The following is a 25,221-nucleotide window of genomic DNA, read 5'->3' as shown; positions in this document are numbered from 1 at the left end:
GAGAATTCTCTTAGAAAATATTGCAAAAAATCAGGTAGAAATTAGGAAAAGAAAATATGAGAAATCCATATCCAACAAATAGAAGTTCCTGAAAGGGAAAACAGAAAAAAGAAAAGGAAGGAAATTATCAAGTAAGTAAAAGACTTTTTCCTGTAACTGAAAGACATGTTTCCAGATTGCAGAGTTCCATCAGTGCCTACTAGCACTAGTGGATGACAAATACCTGTCCCCAGTCACATCATTGTGTGAGTTTTCAAGATACCAAAGATAGAACTTTTTAAACCTTTAAGGAGATTTAAAAAAGATCACATCCACATATTCAGGAATTGAAATGACATACTTATCCAAAGCAAAATGAAAAGAATAGTTAGAAGGTAAAATGATTTCAAGCTAGAATTTTTGATTCCCTGTCAAATGTCCCATCGAGTTGCAGGGGGAAAAAAATTGCATTTTGAGAAATTCCACATCTCAAAGAAATTTTTATCACCCATGTGCTACTTTCTAAGGAAACTTAATTAGTTCTACCAGAACAAGGAAGGAGACAAGGAAAGAGAGACATGAGGTCTATAGAAGAAGGAATTGTACACAGACCGGTTAAGAGAAAGACTGGAATAGGAAACCAGAGGGCTTCAGCAGGGTTGTCTTCAGGTCAATAGAAAGGGGTAAGGGGGCTGAAAGGCTTCCAGTGTGTTTGACCATGTGGTAAATAGATTCCAGGGGATTTTACAGTTCCTTAGAAGAGTCTGGAGGATTTAGTGATAGAGATACAGAAAGGTAAAAGTCGAGGGTGGGAGGGGAACTATTGATTTTAGAAAAATCATGAGGTTATACAAGTAAGATGATAACCATAGTGTACTTCTTATTAGTGAATAATGATTCTCTAGTCATAATAACTTAGACATTACATATAAATTTTAAGCTAAAACTACTATAACAATATTGGGAAAAATGAAAAAAAGGGAGTAGATAGTGTAAAAGGGCCATATCCTTCTCTACCATAGCAGGAAGTGAACAGATAACGTCTCAAATCAAAAAACTGTAGTATAGGCTTTCCACCCCAGCTCTGCCCCGCCAATATAGATACCTATTACAGAAGGAGGGAAATAGCTTTTAAAAAAGAAGAGTTAAATGAAATTGCCTGTAGGAAGTAGGAGGAATACTTCTGATTTTGTCATAAGCATTGTAATACCATTTTACTTTTTCAACCATGTGTATGTATTAATTTGATTTTAAAAATTTAAAACAGAGAAAATGTAGAAAAATTTTTTGTGACTGGGAATAAATATAAGATCTCAAATCACAAGCATAAGGTGAAAATATTTGTGGGCTTTACATCAAAATTAAAAATGCTTTTACAGTGAAAGCATTGTTAACAGATGATGACAGACTAGTGGAAGATATCTGCAATGTTTACCACTAATAAGAGGCTTTTTTCTAAAATACATAAGAAACTCCTGCAACTCCATATGAAAAAGACTAGAAATCCCATTGAAAGATTGGCAAGTGATATAAATAATTCCCAGAAGACGAAATCCTGATGGTCAACAAGCATGTGAAGAAATGTCCAACTTCATTAATCATTGGAGAAATTTTTAAAATTTAATTTTAAAATTACTATCACTTTCTATTCAAAATCAAGATAAAATTAAGTAAGATGACGTCATGGATGTGGAGAAACAGGCAGCTTCACACGTGGATACTGGAAGTATAAACGGGTACAGCCATTCTGGAGAGAACCTAGACAGTGTAGAGTCATACGTAAGCTGTATGACTGAGCAATCTCATTTCATCAGAAAAATCTCTTTCCTTTACAAAAACCTCCATACAGATTCATTAGGCAACATGATGAAGATGTTTATTACTGTATTTTTTATGGCAGTAGGGAGTTGGAAATAGGGGAAAGATTCCTAAAATGTAATTGATATATAACAGAAGCACGTTTATATAAATTAAAAACACATACTCAGACTATCTAATTTATAAAGATATATACATGTCCAAGGTATTGGATCATCAAGGATGAAAAGGCAAAATAAGACAAAATAAAACTAGAGTGAGGCTTCTATCAAGCTAATATTATTTTATGAATTAAATATTAACTTAGGTTGTTGCACCTAATATTTCTCCCCAAGAAATAAAATTTATTTCATGTTTTTTAAAAGATAGAGAAGTGAATCTATAATTATCTCAAAATAGAAATTTTAAAAGGGAAGAAAAAATATTTTTAAAAAGAAAATTAAATTTCTTTTTTTTTTTTTTTTTTTTGAGACGAAGTCTCACTTTGTCGCCAGGCCGGAGTGCAGTGGCGTGATCTCAGCTCGCTGCAGCCTCTGCCTACCAGGTTTAAGCAGTTCTCCTGCCTCAGCCTCCCGAGTAGCTGGGACTATAGGCGCATGCCACCATGCCCAGCTAATTTTTGTATTTTTAATAGAGATGGGGTTTCACCATGTTGGCTGGGATGGTCTCGATCTCTGGACCTCGTGATCCGCCCTCCTTGGCCTCCCAAAGTGCTTGGGATTACAGGCATAAGGTACCGTGCCTGGCCAGAAAATTTAATTTCTTTATAACATTTTAAAATTTTTTGTAAAAAAGAAAGGGTTGTGTGAGATACTCTTTGAATTGTCATTTATTAGTGGTAAAAGTTTAATTATCTACAGTAAATTTTTAAGCTTTCACCAAGAGTTGTACTTGGTTCTACTTGGCTCTTACATCTTCTATTAAAAACATTTTACTTTCTCCAATGTGTAGCTTAAAATCTACAACACAGAAAAAATCAGAGTAGAAAAGAACTCTTTCTAATCACCACTTTGAAATTTGAGGTTATAGTTAATTCTTTCTACTCCAAATGATCACATAATCTAAAATTCTAATTTTAGTCCATACTTTAATAGCTTTCTTACTAGATTTTTTTCTTTTCATTTTTTTCTCTTCTTCCAGCTGTCCACAAAGGGAAGTATTAGATATCAAATATTGACCAGGAGGCAGGAAACAGGGATATTAGAAGCCAAGGAATCTAGACCCTAAGATCGATCATTCATGTGTCTTTCTTTATACATTTTCACACCAAAACAAAAACAAAATCCTATTGTGTATTACCTAAAGATTGATGGCCTCAGAATAACGATCTTTAATTATGTTATGTTATACTATCCTTAGTGGAGATTAGTGAAATATAAACCCGTTAATCTTTAGTAGTAGATTACACAACCTCTCCTATAATTTAACCAGCACCTACCAGTTGGATGATTTATTACCTAAAATAATGCTCAACCAAAACACTGGGTTGTTATATTTTTCCCTGCTGTCATACTCAGAATTGTGACATCCTGAATAGATCTCTTGCTGGAGAGGAAGTGTATGATATATATATATATATATATCTCATATATGTATATGCGCAATTCGGGAGGTATTATGGAGAATTACTAATAAATTTGTCAACCCTAGAGTTGTTTCATTGCTACTGTTTCAGATATGTCTTGTTACCCTTTAGAAGAAGAAAAACATGAAGCTACTTAGAGCAGTTGATTAATTTTTCCTTCTTTGTATTCAAAGCCTCTAGGACTAACCAGTAAAATAACTTTACGTCTTTTGCATTAATGCATTTTGAACAATTGAAAAAGTTAGCACTAGAAAATTTACTCATAATAGTTTCTCAAAGAGCCAAAAATTAAAAAGTAGTATACAGGAGAAAGAGCAAAATTTTATGATTTTAATAGATTCCTTCATATAAGGAAATAATATCTATCTTTCCAAGGTGGTTATTTGCATGAAATAAGATGAATTATGTAAAGTACTGGTACAGTGTCTGTACCCTGACTGGGACTCAGAAGCTATAGGAGCAGTTGCAGAGTTAGTAATAAGATAGACTGTGTTCTACTTAGAGTCAAATCCCAGTGCTGCTTTGAAACTGACCAAAAGATCGTGAGGAACTTCTAGAACAGAATGCTTTGAGGTTGGACCAGAGCTCATGACCACTCTAAATTTGAGACTCTCACCCCATTCTCTGATTAATGCTGGTAGTCAGGTTTTTCTATGTAAAAAGATAATCTACTTTTATTTTTTTTATTTATTTTGTAGTGTACAAATCATATATCCCAGTTGAAAAGAACAAGATTTATTTTTAACTTGAATTTTAAAGCTTCAAATATTCCCTTTAGTTTTTGTTCGTATGTTAGTGTCTACTGAAATAAATGCTACTTTATTATCAGTATTCATAATTTATTAGAATATGGAGTAGAGTTCTTAGTAGTTTAAATCAATCACACATTTAAAAGAGAAAAAAATAGCAAAATTCAAATAACATTGGGTACCCATGGACATAAAGATGGCAACAAAAGACTCTGGGGACTACTAGAGAAGGGGAAGGAGGGAGGGGTGCCAGGGCTAAAAAATTGGGTACTGTGCTCAGTACTTGGGTAATGTGGATCGGTCATGCCCTAAACTTCAGCATCATATAATATACTCAGGTAACAAACCTGCACGTGTACCCACAAATCTAAAATAAGAGTTGAAATTATTTTTTTTTTAGTACTTAGTATGTACCAGGTACTGTTTGAAAGGCTTTGTTTGTATTAATACTCATTTAACCACTCCGTTAGGTAGATACTATTATTTATCCTGTTTTGTAGATAAGGAAAGTGAGACAGAGAGGAATTTAGTAATTTTTTCCTAAGTTCACACAACAGAATGAAAGGTTATTTATGATACATCACTTATTGTTAAAACATGCTAAGAGAATTAATTTGGAAAACAAAGGAATATTCCAAAGAGATAAAATCTACATTTGCTTACCACCATGTAAATCAGGTAAGACTAAGATACCTTTAACTACGGTGTATTCAATAAGAAATTTCAATCTGCCATCTGTCTCTGGAATAATATTTGTGTATTCTTATCTGCTCAAGTGTTATACTGCCTCTTTCCATAGGAGGAAACTGATTCGTGAAGCATATTATTTGTCCTTGGTCCCAGAAAGAGAAATGCATGATTTACAGTAGAAACAATAATTTTAAATAACTCTTTTTCCTAAGAAGGTATAAAGCATATTAAAATCCTATATTTGTGTCAGTATAAATATGCAATATTTTACTTAACTATTTGCTGAACAATAATTTGGATAATTTATTAAAATTCTAAAGCTAAGATTTATGAGCCCCCCAAAAAAGCTATTGTTTATTTTACATACTTTTAAAATGGCATTCAAGAGCAATTGATTATCATTTAACTTCTTAATTATTTTAGCTTAGTCCAGTTCAAATTACCTAATAAAAATGTTTAAAGACCATAAACTATAAGAAGATGTAATGAGAAATGGAAATAATTCATTCTATTCCTATTTAGAAAACATTCTAGAAAGTGGGGCATAAGGACTCACATTATGGAAATCTTTTAAACAATCTGTGTGTTTTTTTATCAATTTGTTTTGCAGCGCAAGACTCACCAGTTTTTTGTAAAATCTTTTACTACTCCTACCAAGTGTCATCAGTGTACCTCCTTGATGGTGGGTTTAATAAGACAGGGCTGTTCATGTGAAGGTAAGAACACAAAGGAAAGAAAATGTGACTTCACTATCTAAATTGTAATCAAATAAGTTGATTCTCTTTCAAAGGTGTATAAATGTTTGTTTTACTTAATCCTGTTTTTGCATAACAGGAATGGAAATAATCTGTGTTGTCTGTTGAATGTTTGAGAAACTAGACATATTTTTCAGGGGCAATATATTTAAATATGGTTCATTTGTCTTTGTTTTGTTATTGAGTAAATTTGTAGTCCCTGCCAAAAAACATTAACCTATCTGACAGAAGAAAATTCATTGAATTTTAACCTTGTTTAATTTATTAGAGAAATTGTTATTAAAAAGTAGACAGTGTGGGAACCTTTTCAGAAATATTAAATGTCTGCCACTATGTCTGAAAGATATTTTATTCCTGTATTAATAGCAGAGGTTTTTTTTTTTTCCCTAACATCCATGATTTATTCATCACATGTTTATGGAACACCCACTGTACTTCTAGGCACTGGGGACATAATAGTGGATAGGGGAAAGGCATAGATCCTACCCTCATAGAGCGCACATTCTGAGTGATGAAGGAGAGAGGGTCAGGGGTCATGTGAACAGAAAAGAAAGTATATTTGTTTGGGTATTCCTTTATTTTTCCTAGGACCTCTGAAGTGAAAATGGTTTAAATTATAATGGAACATATATTTTTTTTAATGTTTCAGAAGAATGCTTTTTTAAAAAATCAAATGAAATTTGTCACTGCAACACTACCTTATATGAGGGGACTTCAAAAAGCTTGTGGAAAAGTAGAATTTAAAAATAAAAATAAACAATATAAACTTTATTTTTTTAACATAAGCTCCATTAAGTTCAAGACAACTTTGTAAGCAATTATACCACCCATTTAGTCCATCCCTGAAGAACAGAGGGTCCTGAGAATGTAACCATGTCAGTCTAGTCTCCTTTACATTATTAACTGAAGAAAGATGGGTGCCCTTAAAGACTTTTTGAAATTCAGAAACAAAAAAGTCAGAAGGAACCAAATCAGGACTGTAAGGTGCATGCCTAATGATTTCCCATGGAAACACTCACAAAATTGCTGTTGTCTGATGAGAGGACTGAGCAGGAGGAGCATTGTCATGGTGAAGAAGGACTCTGGTGAAGCTTTTCCCAGGCGTTTTTCTGCTAAAGCTTTGGCTATATTTCTCAAAACACTCTCATAATAAACAGGTGCTATCATTGTTTGGCTCTCTAGAAAGCCAACAAGCAAAATGCCTCAAGCATCCCAAAAAACTATTGCCATGACCTTTGCTCTTGACTGGTACACTTTTGCTGTGACTGGACCACTTCCACCTCTTGGTAGCCATTGCTTTGATTGTGCTTTGTCTTCAGGATCATACTGGTAAAGCCATGTTGCATCTCCTGCTGCTGTTCTTCAAAGAAATCCTTCAGGATCTTGATCCCGCTTGTTTAAAATTTCCGTTGAACATTCTGCAGCTGATCTGGGTGCAGTGGTTTTGGCACCCAACAAGTGGGAAGTTTGCTCAGCATTCATTTTTGGTCAGAATTGTGTAAGCTGAACCAATTGAGATGTCTGTGGTATTGGCTGTTGTTTGTGCTGTTATTCATCAGTCCTCTTCAGACAGAGCATGAACAAGATTAATTTTTTTCCTGGCAAATTAATGTGGAAGGTTTGCTACTGCAGGTTTCATCTTTGACATCATCTTATCCCTTCTTAAAATGAGTTATCCATTTGTAAACTGCTGATTTCTTTAAGGCATTGTATTTGTCTCTTCTCACATTGCTAATAAAGATATACCCAAGACTGCATAATTTATAAAGGAAAGAGGTTTAATTGACTCAGTTCCACATGACTGGGGAGGCCTCACAATCATGGTGGAAGGTGAAAGAGGAGCAAAGTCACGTTTTACATGGTGGCAGGCAAGAGAGCATGTGCAGGGGAACTCCCCTTTATAAAACCATCAGATTTCATGAGACTTATTCACTATCACCAGAGCAGCACAGAGAGACCCACCCCCATGATTCAATTACCTCCCACTGTGTCCCTCCCATGACACGTGGGAATTATGGGAGCTACAATTCAAGATGAGATTTGGGTAGGAACACAGCCAAACCATATCAGGCATTGTCCCCATAAACTTTTTGTAAAGCATCAATGATTTCACCCAAGCTTCATTGTAAATTTTATATTTGTTCTTACTTAATTTTAGCAGAATTCATGTTGCTCTGATAGGGGCTCTTTTCAAATTGATGTCTCATTCTTCTTAGTGCCTCAAACTAGATCCTTTTCAGACATATTATAACAAGTTAGTATGCATTTATTTTGGTGCAAAAGAAAATTTTAAATCCATGTATAGTTTTTCCATAATATGCATTTTCCATGAACATTCTGAAGATCTCTCATATATTGATGTATCTTATGAAAAAGACAAGAAAATAGTTGCTAACTCAAATTCTAATACTAGTTGCCATTTCCTGTCTCTTCTGCTGTTAGGACGGGAAGGGACCTTAAAGGAAATGTAGCCCATCCCCATCAGATGCATGTGTTTCCTTTATAATAGACTTGTAGTTAGCCTGTATCTGAGTACTTTGAGTAAGAGGGAAATTAATAACATCTTAAGGCAGTGCATTCTGTTTGGTTAGTTCTCACAGCTAAAGTAAAAGATCTAGATTGCAGTATTTTAACTAATCCATTAGATATGTGTGTTTAAAGCCAAATAAAATGTTCAGGGTTAAGAAAGCAGAGATTTAAGAGTTAGGAGTGTATTAAGTTATAAACATGAATGACATCCAGGAAGTACATGTAGATTGAGAAGAGAGCAAGTACATGAGTCTCTTACATAGTTAAGGGAAGGCAACAGGAAAAGATAGCCAAGTTAACCTGAGAAGGAATCGCCTGTATTGTTGACTAGGAAGGTGTGACTGAAGGCAAAGAAGGAGAAAATTTGTAGTTTTCAAGCTTTGTTTCATTTTGGAACTTAGCCAGTACTGGTATGTCATCTTAAAATTTGTTTGTCAGAAAGAATCCTGGCCAGCTACCTGGCTTTAAGTCCTATATCATTTTTTATGCACCACAATTATTTGCAATTCATAGTAGGAATTTTTGAGGTCTTCTCAGACTCTCTTCCCTTCTAGAGTCTTTTGCTGTGAAATTGTGCCTATCTTTTCTTCAGACCCTTTGAAGCCTACTTTATGAAGCTATGGGAACTCATGAGACTGTTCCTAGCCTTTGTCTGCCAGGCTTTTGTAAATGTTGTAATAATGTGGTTCCAGCTTCTAAAGATTCCTGTCGTGTTCCTTTCCTTGTGGTTGGTTGGAATTAGATCCAGTATAGGATACTTATTTTGTTGCTTCCACTGCCCTTTGCTTGTAAGTAAAACAAATCATAACTTGCTAGATACTCCACTTAAAAGTGAATTGAAGGCCGGGCGCAGTGGCTCACGCCTGTAATCTCAGCACTTTGGGAGGCCGTGGCGGGCGGATCACGAGGTCAGGAGATCGAGACCATCCTGGCTAACACGGTGAAACCCCGTCTCTACTAAAAATACAGAAAATTAGCCGGGCGAGGTGGCGGGCGCCTGTAGTCCCAGCTGCTCGGGAGGCTGAGGCAGGAGAATGGCGTGAACCCCAAGGGGCGGAGCCTGCAGTGAGCCGAGATCGCACCACTGCACTCCAGCCTGGGCGACAGAGCGAGACTCCGTCTCAAAAAAAAAAAAAAAAAAGTGAATTGAAGTTGTGTGTGATGACTCATGCCTATAGTCCCAACTACTCAGGAGGCTAAGACAAGAGGATCATTTTGAGGCCAGCCTGGGCAACATAGCTAGCAAGACCTTCTCTTTAATAAATAAATAAAGTGCATTGAGATGTTTGGATGATTTTTGTCATCTTGCCTCTCTGCTGGTTTCACAGTATCCATCAGTGATATGTAGTCCATTTATAGAGATGGTAACTGTACCTCTCTTAGATTGTTATAGAAAAATAAAAAGCACTCCATAAAGTTAACTATTGTTATTTTAGTAGTAGTTTAAGTATATATAATAATAACTCCTAAAATTTACCTTTAACTTGTACTTTTTTAGTCACTGAAAAACTCCATTTTCAAGGATTGGTAGGGTTTGCCAAACCGAAGACGTCAGGTAGCTTAATGCCCACTAGTGACCCTTGCAACAGAAATTTCAAGGCAGATACCAAGTTGCAGTGGGATGAAGAGCAAAAAACTCTAGAAACCACTCTCTTAGAAAATCTAAATCAATCATTTTATTCACAAGGTTAGATGCTTTGTCTATTGCTTCTTTTTTTGATCACTAATGTCAATACAGAAGAGCAGTAATACAAATAATTTTTTAAATATTTACTATGTCTCATTAAAATTGTCATTGGTAAGCAAATGAATCAGCTACCCAAATGATGAAACAGTTATTTAAAATAAAATTGGAGATAAGCATTCATCTAACATAGCATCTTGTATGCAGTGAGTGTTATGAATTTTCTTTTTGTTAAAATGAATTTTTATCAAACGTTTCTTTTTTCCCTCTAAAAGTGTGTGGATTCTCATGCCATATAACTTGTGTAAACAAAGCTCCAACAACTTGTCCAGTTCCTCCTGAACAGACAAAAGGTCCCCTGGGTATAGACCCTCAGAAAGGAATAGGAACAGCATATGAAGGTCATGTCAGGGTAAGTATGATTAAGTTGGGTTTAGATTAATCCTTTAAGATTTATTAATGAATTAAAATCAAATCCAGTTAGTTTAAGAGGATAGTTCTTGATGGAAAATTAAATGAATAAAATTCATCTAATAATTTTATTTCATCTAGAATAATGATTTGCAAACAAAAACCTAGCTTTTACATGGAAATAAGTTATAAAATGTCTCAAGTTTTTCCATATTGTTCCTATCTTGTGATGAAATCTTCATAAAGGAGTTTGTAGCCCCTGGTCTTGCAAGAGAGGTGGCATATGGTTATGAATTATGAGCTATTAAGGCATAGTCTTGTTATCTTGAGTAGTATTTACAATGTAAGCTGAACTTCATCTTACACCAAGTTTGACTTTTATGCTATTTAGAAAGAAAACCATGAGTGTTATTTTGATGAAATATGAGTGAAAGTTAAAATGGTACCATTAAAATGTTTCTCAGAATAAAAAGTCATTCAGTATTTGAAGAATGTGTTCTCACATTTTCTCATAGTTTAATGATATGTGTCTCATCTGCTACTTTACCAACCAGAATGGCAGACTTATAAAACATGTGCATTATCTGTAGGTCTTTACCATGCAATTACATATGTAATTTAAGGGATATTTTCATTTGAGTTGTTTTGGCTGTTTGTTTGTCTGTCTAAAACAAAACTAAGATTCCTAAGCCAGCTGGAGTGAAGAAAGGGTGGCAGAGAGCACTGGCTATAGTGTGTGACTTCAAACTCTTTCTGTACGATATTGCTGAAGGAAAAGCATCTCAGCCCAGTGTTGTCATTAGTCAAGTGATTGACATGAGGTAAGACTTTGAAGGTAAAATTATTTGTATCATTGCAACATAGGAATTTTAAAGTTTCTGATTTTTAAAAATTGTGTTGCCATGGTTTATTTCAATGAACTAATTTTGTATTTTCTAATTTGCTAATATTGCTATAGAAACAGAATTGAAAATAGAAGTAAGGTGTATTTATAGGACAGGTTGGTATGTGTGTTGAGTGTGAGGGGCTAGGAGTTAAGGAAAAAGAAGTTGGTTTCCCAAAGACCTGTGTAAATGGGGTAATGGAGGCCTACCATGTGAAGTTTATATTATCACATCACCTAAAGGCTTAGAGTATAATTTCAATGTGAGGAAAGAAAATAAAAATCAGAAAGGCTTCTGGAAAACATAATCAGTAAACATTTAAGTAAGTACAGCCCTTGAACACTTCTGGTCTCATTTTTCAGATTCTTCCTGTGTTCCTTAGTGTTCTCTCCTTTACCTTTTCTCCTAACTCCAGGCACTATCCTTGAGTGATCATATTTACTCACAGCTTCAGCCATCTCCTCTGCATTGATGACTCCCAAACTTGTATCTCCAGTTCAGATATATCCATCCATTGCTCAAAACCGGAATTTCTAGCTGTGACTCAAATTGGCACTTCACATTGGCATCTCAAACACATTATCTTCCCCTACAAATATGGAACATGACGGGATAGATGCAAGAAATATTGGCAAGAAAAATCTGATAGAACCTACTAAGGGACTGAATATAGATAGGGAGAAGAATCACAAATAGGACTAAGGTGTCAAGCCTGTAAGACTAAGGGAGTCATGGTACCAACAACAAAATTAAGGGAATCACAAGAAATTATTGTGGAGGAAATACGTTGTAGATGTTGAAGGAACAATAAAATATAACATGAGCTGGGTTGAGGGTACTTAAGATTTATTATGGGAGGCAAGAGGGTCCACTGGAGGTTCCAGAGACCTACCAGGGTTCAAATCCCAGTTCTACGTGTATACTTAACTGGCCTTGTGACTGTGGGTAAGCCAGCAATGATTTCTAGCTCTTGTATAATGTGCCACTAGGAAGTTATTCTTGATAAATTATTTGGGGCACTATTAATTACAATGGGGGAAAATGAAATTTTTTAAAAAATTAAATTTGGGTGTTTGGTGCAGTTAAGCTTTGGATATGTGTTATTTGGATACACACCCCAAACCACACACACATAGCCACATATAGTAACTTTTAATGCTTTGCTTTTCGTTCAGGGATGAAGAATTTTCTGTGAGTTCAGTCTTGGCTTCTGATGTTATCCATGCAAGTCGGAAAGATATACCCTGTATATTTAGGGTAAGTGTGTATGCTGTAATTTGATCACTGAATTACGTGTTTTTAATGAGTATATTTTCCCTCCCTATATAAATCATAAATTCACTATAAGTAAAACCAAATCTTATATTCTTTTATATATTCCATATTATCCAGTACTTGAAGGTATAGAAAATTGGTGCTAAGTATTTAATTAGTGAAAGACCTGGAGAAAGCATCAATATATGGCTTATAAAATATGCTTCCTGGTAGATAATATTTTTTAGTTCCAATTCAATTTTTAAATAAATACTACCACATGGAAAATTAGATAAGTGTGAGGCTTCTCAAGTTTTTAAAAAAATAAAAATGTCTGTCTTGAAAAATTAATGTGTTTGTTACTTACTGCTTTGTAACAGCCATTCCAAAACTTAGTAGCTTAAACCAACAATGATTTACTATTTTTCACTATTCTGTGGACCAGCTGTACAGTTCTTGTGGTGTCCGCTAGTGTCACTCATGTGACTGCATTCAGCTCATTTGGGACCAGAACATCTAATGGGCTTGCTCTTACATCTGGGTGCTGGCTGTTAGCTGGGTGATCTCAGTTCTCCTCTTTGTGAACTCCCTCCATGTGGTCTCTGGTCGTCAGGTAGGCTGGCTGAGCTCCCAGTGGCTGGCTTCTAAGAGAGCAAAATAAGCTGCCAGGCCCTTTGAGGACTAGGCCCAAAACAGGTATAATAACCCTTCTGCATTCTGTTGGTCAAAGCAAGTCATGAGGTCAGCCCAGATTTAAGGGGAGGGGAAATAGACTCCACCTCTTGATGAGAAGAATGGAATTCCTTAGGAAGACTTGTTGGTAGCCGTCTTTGGAGGCCCTTGCCATGATGCAATCTTGAGTTGGTAAATTAAGACAATAGAGGTTAAAAAAATAAAAAACTACTGCCCAATTGTTATGCCTATCTCCCTATATTTGTCTATGAATCTTGTATCTAAGGAAGGTCAGGCAAAGATTATACTTAGTCTCTTAGTTCCCAGACTGACAACTATTTATTTTCCTCCCAGCCACCAAGGGAGCCTACAGAGGCCCACTTATCTATAACTGATTTTCATAGTGTGATTTTATTGTCACTGCTACTTAATAAGGAATTCTTTACTTATAATAAGGAATTCATATAGGTAAAATTTAAAACTGCTCTGATAGTGTTGTTTGAATAATGATAAACCTTCATTTAAATATTAATTTAAATGATCAAATCTTAATGATAATGCAAGTTATTGTTGTGAAGTAACAGAGAATATATTTCTGAGCACTTCTGACTTCTTAAAACAAGTCACAAGTCAGTATGGTGTGGCGCTTAAGAGCATGGGCACAAGATCCCAGACTTGTAGTTGTGTGTCCTTGGAGAAATGATTTAATTTCTTTGCATCACCATTTTTTCATATATAAAATAAGGATATAATGACAGTACATCCTAAATCATGACGATGTTAACAGAGTTAAGTGAGTTAATACTTGTAAAGTGCTTAGATCTACCTGGTGCTCAGTATTTACTCAATAAATGTCAGTTGTTGTTGTTATATATTTAATGCCTCTTTAGTGATAGTGTTCTGGCACATTTACAGAAGGAAAATGAAAATGATACTAACATTTCAAATGGTATCTGCCACCTTTGCTTTGTCATTTATTCTAGTGCTAAAGGTAGTTATTCTGATTAGGAATAGCTAAACTCCAGTAATGGTATCATTTAATGAATGCTGATTTTATTGGTGAGTGCTAAGCAAACTAACATAATCATGAAACTAGCATAAAGGGTGTCTGTTTTCTAATATCATGAATATTGATTAAATTGTTCTAGGTCACAGCTTCCCAGCTCTCAGCATCTAATAACAAATGTTCAATCCTGATGCTAGCAGACACTGAGAATGAGAAGAATAAGTGGGTGGGAGTGCTGAGTGAATTGCACAAGATTTTGAAGAAAAACAAATTCAGAGACCGCTCAGTCTATGTTCCCAAAGAGGCTTATGACAGCACTCTACCCCTCATTAAAACAACCCAGGCAGCCGCAATCATAGGTATGAATTTATAACATTTATCGTATTATTATCATTGTTTACTAATCTACCTTGAGAACAGGGATTGGCTTTCATCTAGGAATCCCCAGTGTCCAACATACTGTGCATCATATCACAAATGCTCAGTACATGTTTACTGAATGAATGAGACCTATATCAGATCTTTGTTTTTCAGTAAACAGGAGTATAAATACACTTTCAAAGTGCCTTTTTTTCCTGAAAAAACAACATTGCTAAGCATTAGCCTACTAATCTATTTTCTGCTTGTGTGATTTAGAACAAGTTAGTTTCTTAGAGTTTAATATATAAAATACAGATGGTAATTACCTTGCTAAGGTTATTGGGAAGTTTAAATAAGATGGAATACATGACACAGAGTGCCCTGCATAAGAAAGAAATCCCCTTAACAAATGGCAGTTTCTGTGTCTGGAGGTTTAAATTTTTGCTGTGTTCCTGTGTATGCATCTAACTCTTTTGTTACTTTCCATAAATACTGAAAAGTTCAATGAGTATGGTTCAAATGCCATTCACAATTTTTACCTCCCAAAACAATAAGTGTAGAACAACTTAGGTTTGTCATTTTGTTTCATCATTTATTAAACATTTACTTCTTTTTGTAAGTATTGATATGGATTATTCTTTAATAATTGTTCTATTTTAGAAGACATGAGAGATTTACCAGTATAATCTGAAAGGAAATAGTGTAAACTGTTATTGTAATTCATTTTATTTCCATTTTTTGCACCAGATGTTCTTATCATCTGGTTTATTAGCGTTACATGGTTTTTTTCCTAATAAAAATCTTTCACATTCATGTCTTACATAGATCATGAAAGAATTGCTTTGGGAAACGAAGAAGGGTTATTTGTTGTACATGTCACCAAAGATGGTAAGAGAAAACTTTTTTTTTTGGAGTAATTTTAAATCATATGTTAAAAAAATTTAAACTGTAGATTCTAAATTCTACAAAGAGCAGGATTTGCTCTTATTTATCCTGTGACTAAAATTTTCCAGACCTAATTTGATGTTTATAAATTAAAAGATTATTTTTAAATTTCTATAACCCCCCTGAGGTTTAAAACTTCAAATATGTATTGTCTTTCTTGTATCATTTTATTTAGCAGTTCTGTATGAACTCAGATTGCATTTCTTTTTTTTTTTTTTTTTTTTTTTTTGGAGACAGAGTTTCACTCTTGCTGCCCAGGCTGGAGTGCAGTGGCATGATCTCGGCTCACTGCAGCCTCTGCCTCCTGGGTTCAAGAGATTCTCCTGCCTCAGCCTCCCAGTAGCTGGGATTACGGGCATGCACCACCACGCCCGGCTAATTTTGTATTTTTAGTAGAGACGAGGTTTCTCCATGTTGGCCAGGTTGGTCTCGAACTCCCAACCTCAGGTGATCCACCCTCCTTGGCCTCCCAAAGTGCTGAGATTATAAGCATGAGCCACTGCGCCCAGCCCAGATTGCATTTCTAAAGATGGAACATGAAAAAAAATATATACAACTTGATTTTCACATTGTTCTATTAGTACCAGAAGAGGCAACAGCTATTAAAATGTGTTTGTTTGGAGGTTTTTCTTCTAGGGAAAAACTAAATGCTGGGTGAAATAAAGAGAAACCAATATAACTTGGTATTCATAAATACAGTATTCTAAGTTTTATCTTTATGTCAACTTAGACCATGGGAAAACAATGCATTGTTACCCATGTAAAAACTTCTGAAAAATAAGTTCTCTGTTTTTAAAAATGGGAATCCTATGGTGACGTTCCCTAGAATTTAGTGCCAGTAGAAAAGTTTCCTTGAAGATTTGGCATACTTTTACACAAGAATCCTTTGGGGTTTGCCTTGGCTGCCAGAAATCTCAGGACTCAATATAATACGTACTATAGGTGAGTTAAATTATCTTATGATGGGTTTGATAATCTTTTTTTCCTGTGACTTCTGATGTCTTATTCTTCCGTGTGTGCATCTGTAAGTTGACTTACATCCTTTTGAGTATAATTGGGATATGATTAATCAATAAAACTATATTTTGATTTATTATTCTTTCTGTGTTTAGAAATTATTAGAGTTGGTGACAATAAGAAGATTCATCAGATTGAACTCATTCCAAATGATCAGCTTGTTGCTGTGATCTCAGGACGAAATCGTCATGTACGACTTTTTCCTATGTCAGCATTGGATGGGCGAGAGACCGATTTTTACAAGCTGTCAGAAACTAAAGGGTGTCAAACCATAACTTCTGGAAAGGTGCGCCATGGAGCTCTCACATGCCTGTGTGTGGCTATGAAAAGGCAGGTCCTCTGTTATGAGCTATTTCAGAGCAAGACCCGTCACAGAAAATTTAAGGAAATTCAAGTCCCATATAATGTCCAGTGGATGGCAATCTTCAGTGAACAACTCTGTGTGGGATTCCAGTCAGGATTTCTAAGATACCCCTTGAATGGAGAAGGAAATCCATACAGTATGCTCCATTCAAATGACCATACACTATCATTTATTGCACATCAACCAATGGATGCTATCTGCGCAGTTGAGATCTCCAGTAAAGAATATCTGCTGTGTTTTAACAGCATTGGGATATACACTGACTGCCAGGGCCGAAGATCTAGACAACAGGAATTGATGTGGCCAGCAAATCCTTCCTCTTGTTGTAAGATTCTCTTTCTTATGGCTGTCTTATCTTTATATCTCTTCTTCCTTTTCCCTTCTACTTCGTCTCCCAAATGTTGTCATTGTTGATAACAGTTTTTTTCAAAAGTCATTCTTAATGCTTTTCCTCAGTATTGATTATGTTGTTGATGTAAAAACCATATGTAGTTAGGCCTGGGCAAACAGGGCCAGCATTAGCATGCATGTAATTTAAACAAAACATCTTTCTGTGGAATATTTCACTAAGATGGATTTTTTACCCCACATCGTATTTTGAAATAACCCAGAATTGTTATCTCATGGTCCCCCAAAATATGGTGCTTGTAAGCATCAGTGTTTCACAGAACTTATTCTGGAGAAGTAGTTACTAAGTGAGTTATTTAATCAGGTATGTAAAGGTATAATGTAACATCTATAAGAGGTGTTTTTTCAGTTTTCCACTTTTATCTAGATGGGTAGATATTTATCATTGCTTATTTTACCCCTTCAAGAAATATTAAGACATAATAAATTATTGAATACTTTTTTTTTTTTTTTTGAGAGATGGAGTCTTGCTCTGTCACCCAGGATAGAGTACAGTGGTATCGTCATAGCCCACTGCAGCCTCCAACTCTTAGGCTGAAGCAGTCCTCCTTCTTCAGCCTCCCGAGTAGCTGGGACAGCAGGTGCACACCACCACACCCAGCTTATGTTTTTATTTTTTATTTTTGTAGAGATGGTCTCATTAGTTGTTCAGGCTGGTCTCAAATTCTTGTCCTCAAGCAATCCTCCCAACTTGGCCTCCCAAAGCACTGAGATTATAGGCTTGACTCACCACACCCAGCCTCATTGAATACTTTTAATTATAGAATACTTTGGTTATTGAAAATAATCCAGTTATTATTGAATATGTGCCACTGAATATGAGTTACAGCAATGAGTAAAATAGATACAGTCTTAACCCCACAGAGCATGGGGTGCAGTGGAAAAGATTCGTGATAAAGCAAGTAGTTGCAGTAGAGTGTAAGTGCTATGCACATAGGAGAAGTATTTCATCCAAACTGTTTTGTTTTTAATGAAAAATACTTGAGCATGTTAAAATGCTGAAGGGAAAAAAAACTCTAGGGAACTACGTGGAAAAGTTGTCTATATGGGAAATAGAGTAAGACTGCCAAGAAGGCCAGAGAGGACAAAATTCAGAAGACAGGTGCAAGAATTACTTGGGGGCAGGAGGAGTAAAACCTCTTCATTTGTAACAAGGTAGGAGGAGGAGTCATGGGTATGGGTCTAGTCAAGTTTAAAGGTTCAGTGCGAGAAAGTTTGGGAGGGCAACCCATGCTCATTACAGAAAAATCAGAAAGTCTGCATAAACAGGACGAAAGAAAAATACCTCTAGTTCTACCCATCCAGACTTTTTTTTCCCCCACCCTCCATCCTGGGATGAACGACTTAACTATTTTTTGTTGTTATTGTTGTTGTTTTTTGTCTTTCCAGCTTTTCAACTGCAGATCTTGGGAATTAACTATTTTTAATATTTTGTTTCTTCTGAAAAATATGGTCTTAGGTGGGCACAGTGGCTTACACCTGTAATCCCAGCACTTCAGGAGGCTGAGGCGGGAGGATCACTTGAGGCCAGAAGTTCGAGGCCAACCTGGGCAACATAGCGAGAACCTGTCTCTATAAAAAATTTTCTTTAATTAGCCAGGTGTAGTGGTTGCATGCCTGTGGTCCCAACTACCCAAGAGGCTGAGGTAGGAGGATCACTTGAGCTATGATCATGCCACTGCACTCCAGCCTAGGCAATACAGTGAGACCTTATCTCTAAAAACACAAACCCACACACACTCTCATACTCATCAATGGAATAAATGCTGTCTTGCAACTGAATCAGATAATCATTATGATTATTCTAATGTAGAGTCAGAGTTGGAATGTCTGACTTTTTTGTGTAGCTCTGCCAATAATTCCCTTTGTAACCTTAGTTTAAGTAAACCATTGAATCTTTCTTTGCTTGTGTCACCATTTGTTGATATTCATTCTTTCAACAAGTGTATATTGAGCATCTACCCTATTCATGTAACTGTGCTACAGTGCTTTATTATACATTCTTAACAGGGACTAGAACACTTACCTGAAGATTTCTCTGCTTTCTAAGTTTGATTCACTGTCAATAACTTAACTACTTTTAGGAATCAAATACTTCAAATATAATGAAATTCCTTTATAGAACTCATGTTGGGCAAAGAAATAGTATACCCCTGGTGTTTACAGAATCCGTCTATATTATAACGGCTATATAATCTGAATCATGGTATACCAGTTCCTCATTTATGATATATGTTCTGTTTGCTTCAAAAATGTTTTGATTTGGCTACTATATGATAGCCACATAGGATTTGGGTGGGATTCCACTCTACAGTTATTTAGTGTAGACCTTTCAAAATATTTGGGGTTCAATAGTTAAAAGTAATCCGCAAGCTGCCCCCTCCTTCCCTTCTCCCAGGTTACAATGCACCATATCTCTCGGTGTACAGTGAAAATGCAGTTGATATCTTTGATGTGAACTCCATGGAATGGATTCAGACTCTTCCTCTCAAAAAGGTAATTTAACATTAAAATGTGGGCTAAGCCAACTGAGTATAAGTGAAAACACTAAATTACTACATAGTAATTTTTTTTTATTTATTCAGCATTTTCTGGAATGTGTAATTGGCAGTTTGGGACTTAGCTAAGAGTGAGAAAATAGAAACAGAAATAAAGTTGGTTAATTTCCTTATGCCTCGCTAAAACCATACTTATTTTACTATATTTGGTTTATGCAAAGTATGATTGTTATTATTATGAACAACTAGAATATATCCTACAACTTAAAATGTCAGTGTTATCTTCTACTTTTGGATTAAGGAGCTCTGAGAGAGTACATGATTATTATGAATTATAACTGTCATTCACCCAGTGTTTAATCCGGTGAGGACAGATTTAAAAGGCTAGAAAAGTAATTAAACTTAGAACCAAAACTGTTTGTGTCTCATAATTGAAAAATAAATATTTCATATATTCCTAATAAAACATATTTTTCTTAATATATAATCCTGTTTCCATAACAAAGAGAATTTTTACAATTATAGAACTGCTAGTTTGCAAAAATGAAAAGCAATAGTTTCACATAGATAGATGTGATATATATATATAGCATGTATGATTAGTTGGGGGACAGGGTTTAGAGAATACGTGAAAGTAGCTTAGATCATATTTCAAAATCAGCACCCATTTAAAATCATAATAGCAGTTTAAAAAGCTCTTGTAAATACTGCCAGATTATCTAAAGCAACTAAAATGTACTCTAGTTTGTAAATTTGGATTGGTCATTATTACTTTTCTGTGGATTTTTTTGTTTTGTTTTTGTTTCTGAGACAGGATCTCGCTCTGTCATCCAACCTGGAGTGCAGTGACATGATATCAGCTCACTGCAGCCTCCATCTCCTGGGTTCAAGCAATTCTCCCACCTCTGCCTCCAGAGTAGCTGGGACTACAGGTGTACACCACCATGCCCTGCTAATTTTTATGTTTTTAGTAGAGACAGGGTTTCACCATGTTGGCCAGGCTGGCCTCGAACTTCTTACCTCAAGTGATCTGCCCGCCTCAGCCTCCCACAGTGCTGGGATTACAGGCATGAGCCACTGCGCTCAGCCCTATTTGATTTTTATCATGTAATTTTTGCAATGTATGTGAAAGAAGAGATACATGGCCTTTGTGAAGGATAATAATAAACTGATCACTCATGAACCTACCTCCTAACCTGAGAATCAGAACATCACTCATATAACTGCAAACTGCGTCATGTTGTGTTTATCATTCCTTTGCTTTTCTTAAAATACAGAATTTTTGCATATTTAAGCATCCCTAAATAATATATCTTTCAGTTTTGCTTGGTTTTGAGCTTTATGAAAATGTTATAATATATAGTCATTTTCTATCTTGCTTTCTTTACTCATCCACTGAGTCTCATTCATTCATGTTGTTATATATACCATATAGTTTATTGCTTTTCAGTACTATAAAATATTCTGTTGGGTGAACTTAGCACTACTGTCTGTTCCCTGACTGGGGGACATTGAATTATTTACTAGCTTTTTGCAATTGTGATGTTGCTGCATCTGTTTTTTGGAATAGTTTTCAGGAGTTTGAGTCATATACCTAGGAGCAGAATTGATGGGACATAGGGAGTTCAGTCAGCTTTATGAGATAGTGTCATATTATTTTCCAAAGTAATTGTACCAACCAATACTCCCATCAACAGCATAAAGGAATTCTTATCCACATCCTAGTACTTTCCATTGTCAGGATTCATAGGTTTTGTAAATGGTTACAAAGTAGTATTTCATTGAAGTTTCAATTTGCATGTTGCTAATTAACTGTGTAGTTGAAAGTCTTGTGTGTGTTTATTCATCATTCATATTTCCTCTTCCATAAAATGCCTGGTCATGGTTTTTGCTCATTTTGCTACTGGATTGGCCATATTTTTCTTATTTATTGGAATTCTTTATACATTGTGGATACTGGCTAATAATGGATATGTAAATCTTTTTCTTCTTTGTGACCTATTCATTCATTTGTATTTGGCTGAACAGAAGTTACTAATTTTAATGTAGTTAAATGTATCTTTCTTTTCCTTTATGTTTGTCTTTTTTTCTCTTGTTTAAGAAACTCTTTCCTACCTTAAGGTCATAAGATTACATTCTATTCTCCTCCAAACATTTTACCTTTTTTTAAAAATCTTTTTTAAATGTATATACCCAGCCTCCAAACATTGTAAAGCTTAGCCTATTACGTTTATGTTTTTAACCCAATTGGAATTGATGCTTGGTTCCGTATAACCAGTTGCTCAATCACTATTTATTGACAGTCCCTCCTTCCCCAGTGATCTACCCTTCCATCTCCATCATATGTATGCATTTAGTTTTTGATAGTAAGAATTCATAAATCAGCTGTGTTGATATCTTCTTAGTATAACTGTTGGGTCATTAATGGCTTTAAAAAGTCTAAGGTTTAAATGTATTTCTACTTATTTGTTCATTTGCTTAGGATAGCCTTCCTTTAAAATGTTATCATTGCAAGTTTGTTTGTTCAAATTAGATAGTATTATACCTTTCCAGTCAGAATTATTGTTGATTTTTCCGAGAGGGCTGCATTTTGAAGTAGATAAATGAGAAGTCTTAATAAGATATGCTTTATAAGCAGGACAAAAGTTTTATAATTTAATTTTTAAAGGTTTTGTTGAAATACTAATTTTGTCTTTTATTTTAGGTTCGACCCTTAAACAATGAAGGATCATTAAATCTTTTAGGGTTGGAGACCATTAGATTAATATATTTCAAAAATAAGATGGCAGGTAAGAAAATATATATATTCATAGGGATAGCTTCATTGGAAATATTATTTCTAAGCTAACTGCCCAAGGTCACATTAATAATAAGTGCCAGAGTCCAGATTTCAGCACAGGTGTATCTTACTCCAAGTCTATGATGTTGGCCACTATCACATTCTTAATATATTAGAATAAATTACTGGGCAAAAAGTCGTTCTGTTTAAGCTCACGTAAGTATTTGATTCTGATGTACCTTGTTATTTTTCTGTGGAGTACCTGAGTAAGTAGAGAAAGTGTAGCTGATTATGTCTTCTGTATTTTCAATATTGTGGAACCTAACCAAAATTTGTAACATTAAAATTATAAACACTCATCTAGAGTTGAGGAATATGTCTTCAGGAACATATCTTCTGCCAGTGTACAGGGCCTAGCACTTCGAAAGTGGTGATGTCAGCATAGGAAGAAGCAGGAAAGAGAGGAGAGTCATGGGAGTGCCTGGAATCAGGAGAGGGAATGGAGACCCAGAGTGTTACAGACAGGAGGGGAGGATATTTGGTCAGTGACCAAAATATTGAGGTCACACATGTCGTTACATACCACACATAAAATGCCAGGGAGACTGTTCACATAGAATTAAATGTTGTTTGCCTGTCAGGGTGTCCAAACAGTTAAAGTCTCACTTTTAACGAACATTATTATAGTGCCCTCTTCTATATAATAAAGTCATTTTTGTGTCATAGCAGCAAATTTCTATATAATAGAAGTATTTGTAAATTTCTGATCTGTTATGGCAGGTCTGTTAGCAAGGATGTATTTACAGTACATTATGTATTTTAAATAATTTTTTTTTTTTTGAGACAGAGTCTCACTCTGTTGCCCAGGCTATAGTGCAGTGGCACAATCTTGGCTCACTGCATCCTCCTTCACCTGGGTTCAAGTGATCCTCGCACCTCAGCTTCCTGAGTAGCTAGGATTATAGGTGTGCACCACCACACCCAGCTAATTTTTTGTATTTTTAGTAGAGACGGAGTTTCACCATGTTGGCCAGGCTGGTCTTGAACTCCTGACCTCAAATGATCCACCTGCCTCAGCCTCCCAAAGTACTGGGATTATAGGCCTGAGCCATCACGCCTGGCCAGTATTTAAAATAATTTCAAGTAGACAAATATAAGTAAAAATACTGGCTTCAAGAAAACACATTAAAATGTTTAGACCCATTATTTTGGGGTAGTTAATTTTTATTTTTATTTTTTCTGGAGGGGAGACGGAGTCTTGCTCTGTTGCGAGGCTGGAGTGCAGTGGCACCATCTCAGCTCACTGCAACCTCTGCCTCCTGGGTTCAAGCGATTCTCCTGCCTCAGCCTCCTGAGTAGCTGGGATTACAGGCACGCACCACCATGCCCAGCTAATTTTTTTGTATTTTTAGTAGAGATGGGGTTTCACCATGTTGGCCAGGATGATCTCCATCTCCTGACCTCGTGTCCCACCCGCCTTGGCCTCTCAAAGTGCTGGGATTACAGGCGTGAGCCACCGCGCCTGGCCATGAAATTATTATCTTAATGGTTTTCTCCCACCTACCCCATATTCCTCTAATAAATTTTTCTTTTCTACTATCAAAAAAAAATCCATCAGAAGTTTTTCTGTGATTATTTTTGTTGGTTTTGTTTTATTTTGTTGGTGTGTTTTTGTGTTATTAAGTACTGGAATACACAAAATTGCTTGATTTCTGGTTCAGTGCATTGGTACATTGTCTTGGAACCAGAGGTTTCTTGGTGAACAGGCTGGTGAATATAGCAGAAGTCTATGGTAAGACTCCATTATGACTTAAGAAAGTATATTCAGGTTTTAGAAGCGATTCTCATTCAGAGATGGATACCTCGTGAAGTTAATGAAATGTAAGCTTTAGATGCTTCACTTCCAAGACCCATACTTAGTTTTATACAGGCATACCCCCATTTTATTGTGTGCCACTTTATCGTGCTCTACAGATACTACATTGTTTACAAATCGCAGGTTTATGGTAACCCTGCCTCTAGTAAGTCTCGGTGCCATTTTTCCAACAGCACGTGTTGACTTCATGTCTCTGTTTCACATTTTGGTAATTCTTGCAATATTTCAAACTTTTTCACTGTTATTCTGTCTGTTACAGTGATCTGTGATCAGTGATCCAAATTTGAGGTTATTGTAATTGTTTTGGGGTGCCACAAACCATGCCCATGTAAAATGCCAAACTTAATTGATAAATGTGTGTGTTCTGACTGTTCCACCAAGCAGCTGTTCCCTGGTCTCCCTCCCTCTCATTGGGCCTCTCTATTCTCTGAGACCCAACAATAGTGAAATAGGCCAATTAATAGCCCTACAATAGACTCTTAAGTGTTCAACTGAAGAGTCGCACATCTCTTACTTTAAATCAAAAGCTAGAAATGATTAAACTTAATGAGGAAGGCATATTGAAAGTCGAGATAGGCTGCAAGCTAGGCCTCTTGCAACAGTTAGCCAAGTCATGAGTGCAAAGGAAAAGTTCTTGAAAGAAATAAAAGTGCTGTTACAGAGAACACATGAATGATAAGGAAGTGAAACAACCTTATTGCTGTTACAAAGAAAGTTTTAGTGATCTGGAGAGACTGTCAGCCGCAACATTCCCTTAAGCCAAAGCCTGATCCAGAGCAAAGCTTTCTCTTCAATTCTGTAAAAGCTGAGAGCTATCAGGAACCTGCAGAAGAAAAGAAGCTAGCAGAGTTTGGCTCATGAGGTTCAAGGAAGGAAGCCATCTCCATAACATAAAAATGCAAGGTGAAACAGCAAGTATTGATGTACAAGCTCAGCAATTTATCCAGAAGACATAGCC

At 35.8% G+C, this 25,221-nt stretch overlaps 1 protein-coding gene across 20 annotated transcripts in view; it reads left to right on the top strand.

Annotated features, from left to right (window-relative positions):
- CDC42BPA (CDC42 binding protein kinase alpha) overlaps positions 1 to 25,221 on the top strand; it is a 323,893-nt gene that overhangs the window by 268,159 nt on the left and 30,513 nt on the right. For all 20 annotated transcript variants that reach the window (XM_055371555.2, XM_055371684.2, XM_055371673.2 and 17 more), the window contains 9 exons: positions 5,432 to 5,537; positions 10,065 to 10,201; positions 10,882 to 11,021; positions 12,260 to 12,341; positions 14,159 to 14,375; positions 15,202 to 15,264; positions 16,434 to 17,027; positions 19,509 to 19,606; positions 22,313 to 22,397. In XM_055371555.2, coding sequence (XP_055227530.1) covers positions 5,432 to 5,537; positions 10,065 to 10,201; positions 10,882 to 11,021; positions 12,260 to 12,341; positions 14,159 to 14,375; positions 15,202 to 15,264; positions 16,434 to 17,027; positions 19,509 to 19,606; positions 22,313 to 22,397 — 1,522 coding nt within the window. The remainder of the gene's footprint in view (positions 1 to 5,431; positions 5,538 to 10,064; positions 10,202 to 10,881; positions 11,022 to 12,259; positions 12,342 to 14,158; positions 14,376 to 15,201; positions 15,265 to 16,433; positions 17,028 to 19,508; positions 19,607 to 22,312; positions 22,398 to 25,221) is intronic.

Source organism: Gorilla gorilla, chromosome 1 (assembly GCF_029281585.2).
Source record: "Gorilla gorilla gorilla isolate KB3781 chromosome 1, NHGRI_mGorGor1-v2.1_pri, whole genome shotgun sequence".
NCBI classification, from domain to species: domain Eukaryota; kingdom Metazoa; phylum Chordata; class Mammalia; order Primates; family Hominidae; genus Gorilla; species Gorilla gorilla.
Note: the sequence above shows the minus strand (reverse complement) of the source record. Positions and strands in the feature narration are given on the sequence as shown.